At 46.6% G+C, this 4944-nt stretch overlaps 1 protein-coding gene across 1 annotated transcript; it reads left to right on the forward strand.

Moving 5' to 3' along the window:
* Positions 1-267: 267 nt before the first annotated feature.
* On the forward strand, positions 268-3775 carry LOC115364869 (protein NLRC3-like; the record flags this gene model as incomplete). Its single annotated transcript, XM_030059526.1, has 3 exons — positions 268-2027; positions 2449-2619; positions 3694-3775. Coding segments are annotated over 3 exons (2013 nt in total), but the record flags the coding sequence as incomplete, so codon positions are not given.
* Positions 3776-4944: the final 1169 nt, after the last annotated feature.

The raw sequence follows: 4944 nt of genomic DNA on the forward strand, positions 1-4944 counted from the left end.
AGGAGTCGAGGTGATGTGAAGGAGCAGCTGTCCTGCTGTGCTTTGTGTCAGGAGGTCCTGAGGGATCCAGTCTCCACCAGCTGTGGACACTGGTTCTGCAGACGGTGCATCACCTCAGACTGGGACCAGTCTGATCCACCAGGAGATCCTGCCTGTCCCCAGTGTGGAGAAAGATCCAGAACAAGACCTGGACTGCAGACACCCAGTCAAACCAGCCCAGTGGACGGCGGTCTGCAGGAGGTTTTAGACGAGCATAAGATCAGTCTGAGGAGGAGATGTGAATTTGTGACAGAAGGAACTGCTGCAGCAGGAAGTGGAACCCCCCTCAACAGGATCTACACTGAGCTCTACATCACACAGGGACGGAGGGAAGAGGTTAATACCCAACATGAGGTGTGGCAACTGGAGACAACATCCAAGATGGAGACCCTCAGTGACACTCCAATCAGGTGCCAGGACATCTTTAAACCCTTACCTGGCCAAGACACACACATCAGAGTAGTTGTGACGCAGGGCGTTGCCGGGATTGGAAAAACCTTCTCAGTGCAGAAGTTCACTCTGGACTGGGCAGAGGGCTTGGAAAACCAACATGTCAGTCTTGTGGTTCTGCTTTCGTTCCGGGAGCTGAACTTGATCAAAGATGAGCGCTACAGTCTTCTCCAGCTGCTCCGTGTTTTCCATCCAACATTACAGACGGTCACAGCAGAGAAGCTCGCCGTCTGTAAAGTCGTGTTCATCTTTGACGGCCTGGATGAAAGCAGGTTTTTATTGGATTTCCAGAACAATGAGGTCGTGTCTGATGTCACACAGACATCATCAGTAGACGTGCTGTTGACAAACCTCATCAAGGGGAATCTGCTCCCCTCGGCTCTCCTCTGGATAACTTCCAGACCTGCGGCGGCCAATCAGATCCCTCCTACATGTGTCGACAGGGTAACAGAAGTGCGAGGGTTCACTGACCTCCAGAAGGAGGAGTACTTCAGGAGGAGGTCCAGTGATGAGGAGCTGTGCAGCAGAATCATCTCACACATCAAGGCGTCCAGGAGCCTCCACATCATGTGCCACATCCCAGTCTTCTGCTGGATCACTGCTACAGTTCTGGAGCACATCTTGACCACAGACCAGAGAGGAGAGCTGCCCAAGAGCCTGACTGAGATGTACTCACACTTCCTGCTGGTTCAGACACAGAGGAAGAAGCACAAGTACGATGAGAGGCATGACAGGAGTCAGCAGGAGCTGATGGAGACTGACAGGGAAGTTCTTCTGAAGCTGGGCAGGCTGGCGTTTGAACATCTGGAGAAAGGCAACCTGATGTTCTACCAAGAAGACCTGGAGGAGTGTGGTCTTGATGTCAGAGAGGCCTCGGTGTACTCAGGAGTGTGCACAGAGATCTTCAAAACTGAGTGTGTGCTCTTCCAGAGAAAAGTCTACTGCTTTGTTCATCTGAGCATTCAGGAGTTTCTCGCTGCAGTCTACATCTTCCACTGCTACACCAACAGGAACACAGAGGTACTGGCCAGAGTCATGAGAACACACAAGAATCAATTTGGTGACAATGAGCCATTGCTGGATACCTTCCTGAAGAAAGTCATGTATGAAGCCCTGCGGAGCAAAAATGGTCACCTGGACCTCTTTGTCCGCTTCCTTCATGGCCTCTCACTGGAGTCCAACCAGAGGCTCTTAGGAGGCCTGCTGGGTCAGAAAGAGAGCAGGCCAGAAGACATCCAGAGAGTCATCAACAACCTGAAGGAGAGGAACACCTCCAGTGTCTCACCTGACAGAAGCATCAACATCTTCCACTGTTTGATGGAGATGAACGACCTCTCAGTACATCAGGACATCCAAGAGTTCCTGAAGTCAGAGAACAGATCAGAGAAGGAACTCTCTGAGATCCAGTGCTCAGCTCTGGCCTACATGCTGCAGATGTCAGAGGAGGTTCTGGATGAGTTGGACCTGGAGGCGTACAACACATCACAGGAGGGACGAGGGAGACTGATCCCAGCTGTGAGGAACTGCAGGAAGGCTCGGTTAGTCCTGATGTCAAATCAACATTATACAAACAGTGTTGAGCTGCTGCCACACCTGACACCATCAGAAATACATTAAAGATATGTAGTTCTCTAAATATTCAGGATAAAGGATTGATTCTGAGAGAAAAAATATACTTCAGGCAGTCCAGGGTAAAAAGGAGGCAACATGATGGTGATGCCCATAGCAGCTCACCCCTACAATACTTCAAAATCAGAGTATTTGCTGTGTAATTGAACTTGAGCATCAGGTTTCTACTGCTTGCTTTCTTTTAATATTATATATGAAACACTTTTTAAATTTTTTTTTTTTATCCTGTGTGATACACAAATCTTGGACAATACAATTTAATATTACAATCATTTAACACTATATAAACACAAGAAAATCACAGACTTGACATTAAATCTGTAATTACAGACTTTGTGGCTGTGGACTCTCAAAGACTCACTGGGAAACTGTGGCCTCGGCTCTGAAGTCCAACCCCCATCTGACAGAGCTGGACCTGAGTGAGAACCTGCTGCAGGATTCAGGAGTGGAGCTGCTGTCTGCTGGACTGGAGAGTCCAAACTGCAGACTGAAGACTCTCAGGTCAGACTGCACTTTTTAATGATGTGTGAACATGTAATATTCTGTTAGTTGAACAGGAGTTTTACAGGCTTACATCTCAAATTGTTGTCAAACTGTATTTTCACACAATCCTTGTGTGTTGAAGTGAAAAACTGTGAACGTCAGTGATGATATTGTACATTATTTCAACATGCAGGGGTCCAAATGGCCTCCGTCTGTGGGAACCTGTGGGAACACCAAAATTCAATTCAATTCAATTTTCAATTCAATAAGGAGGGCTCTAGTTTTCTGGGTGTGGCCAGGTGAATTTTGCAATTTTGGCACGCCGTGCGTGGTGGCGCAAGTACTCCGCCGTTTCTCCTACCGGCGCATGGGAGGACAGAAGGCGTGGAGTGTGTTTGACACAGCTGATTCACTTTAAACCAATCAAATGAGCCCCTGTCCTCTCCTTTAAAATGCGCTGTGCGAAGGCGTAATGAAAGTTTACACAATTGACGTGGAGGAAGAGAGCAGCAGGCGGAGCAGAGCCCAGGAGACCGGCGCAGAGTGGAGACCAGCGAGCAGTGCGGACACGTCACCAAAACCTCACAGGCAGGCTTCCGGGATGTCAGACACATGAACAATGCAATAAATATCCACAAAAACCACTATTCAATGCTACTGTCACAATCAGCAAATACATATATCTTCATATCAACTGTCCCATTACAACTGATGTCAGATTGGCACTGTTTGTGCTGATTGTGAGGTTTTGGTGATGTGCGCCAGTCAGCCAAACTGCCACTACGCCGGCTCCGCTGAATCTGTCGACACCTCCCCCCGCTGTGCTGCCACTCCCATCTCGGCGCACCTCGTTCTGCGACTCTTGCAAACCGTCCGCCTCTCGCGTTTCGTTGGTTGAAACTATCTCTGCGCGGGGTTCGCCTCACTGCGCCACCCTGCACTGTGCCGGGAAACTAGAGCCCAGAGAGTCAGCGGCAAAATCTAACAGATTTCATCAGTCCAGGAAAATCCTTTCACACAGTAATGCTCTCCTCACTATCTGGACTCTGGAAACACTGGAAATTATAGCTCCATATTTTATTCTTCATTCAGATTGAGAGACTGCAGCTTGACAGAGAGCAGCTGTGCTTCTCTGGCCTCGGCTCTGAAGTCCAACCCCCATCTGACAGAGCTGGACCTGAGTGACAACGAGCTGCAGGATTCAGGAGTGGAGCTGCTGTCTGCTGGACTGGAGAGTCCAAACTGCAGCCTGAAGACTCTCAGGTCAGACTGCACTTTTTAATGATGACATAAATATATGCATATTGTTTGAATCATATAGTAGCAGTAAATGTCTATAAGGCTGATATTGCTGTGAAGTATATGTTGTGCTTTTTTAAAGTCGGGCTGCTGGTTATTTTAGTTTTTGTGAGGATGGTTGGTCAGGTTCTGTATCATGGATGCATGCGTGCTTTGTGACGTTTGACAAGTAACTAACAACCGTCTCGTGTCAGGAGAGAGAGAGGTCAGGTAAGGTAAGGTAAGGTAAGCTAAGCTAAGGTAAGGTAAGGTAAGGTCATTTTTATTTCACGTGTCATACACCACAAAAGGTGCCCAGCCCACATGGGCTTACAAGACACACCAAGAAATCCAATCAAAAGGAGCAATAAACATAGTGAGCAAAAAGAGAACTCCTCCATATGTGTCACTCACTGTCAAGCAGATATAGGCCCAGTCAGTTAACTTGGGCAGTTCAGCAAGAACAACAACTTCAATTTAAGTCAGAGGCAAACACATCAAACATAAAGCGCCCTCATACGCTGCTGATAAACATTTAACACAAACTGAGCTAAATGAAATACTTTGTCACTGAACAAGTATTTAAGTCTGCACTCATCCGACATATTAAACACATCAGGACGTTCTGCAGACATTTTCAGGAAAAGCTTCTATCTGAGATTATGATCAAATGGACAGTAAAACAAAAAGTGCATTTCATTTTCAGATTTTTCATTCAGATCACTCAAATGACATTTTCTATTTTCTTCTGGTGTTGAATGGAAACGTCCGGTTTCATCTGCCAGAGGCAGGAAGCCACATCTCAGCTGGGCACAGACAGACCTCTGTGCTCTGGTTGGGAAATAGACTTTATTAGACTGTACCTTCTCAGTTTAGCTTCATACATACATTTATAATTTTCAAGTAATATTGATTTAATTTGACTAACTTTACAGGAGAATTTATTTCTGTATATGTATTGCAGACCTGCCTCATCAAATATTTTGGCCAGTACTCTGGTCCAAGAACAGTTATTTGAAAGATCCCAAAAGAAAATTAGTTTAGTAAGTCTATTATCAGCAGGTT

Source organism: Myripristis murdjan, chromosome 9 (genome assembly GCF_902150065.1).
Source record: "Myripristis murdjan chromosome 9, fMyrMur1.1, whole genome shotgun sequence".
In the NCBI taxonomy this organism is placed as follows: domain Eukaryota; kingdom Metazoa; phylum Chordata; class Actinopteri; order Holocentriformes; family Holocentridae; genus Myripristis; species Myripristis murdjan.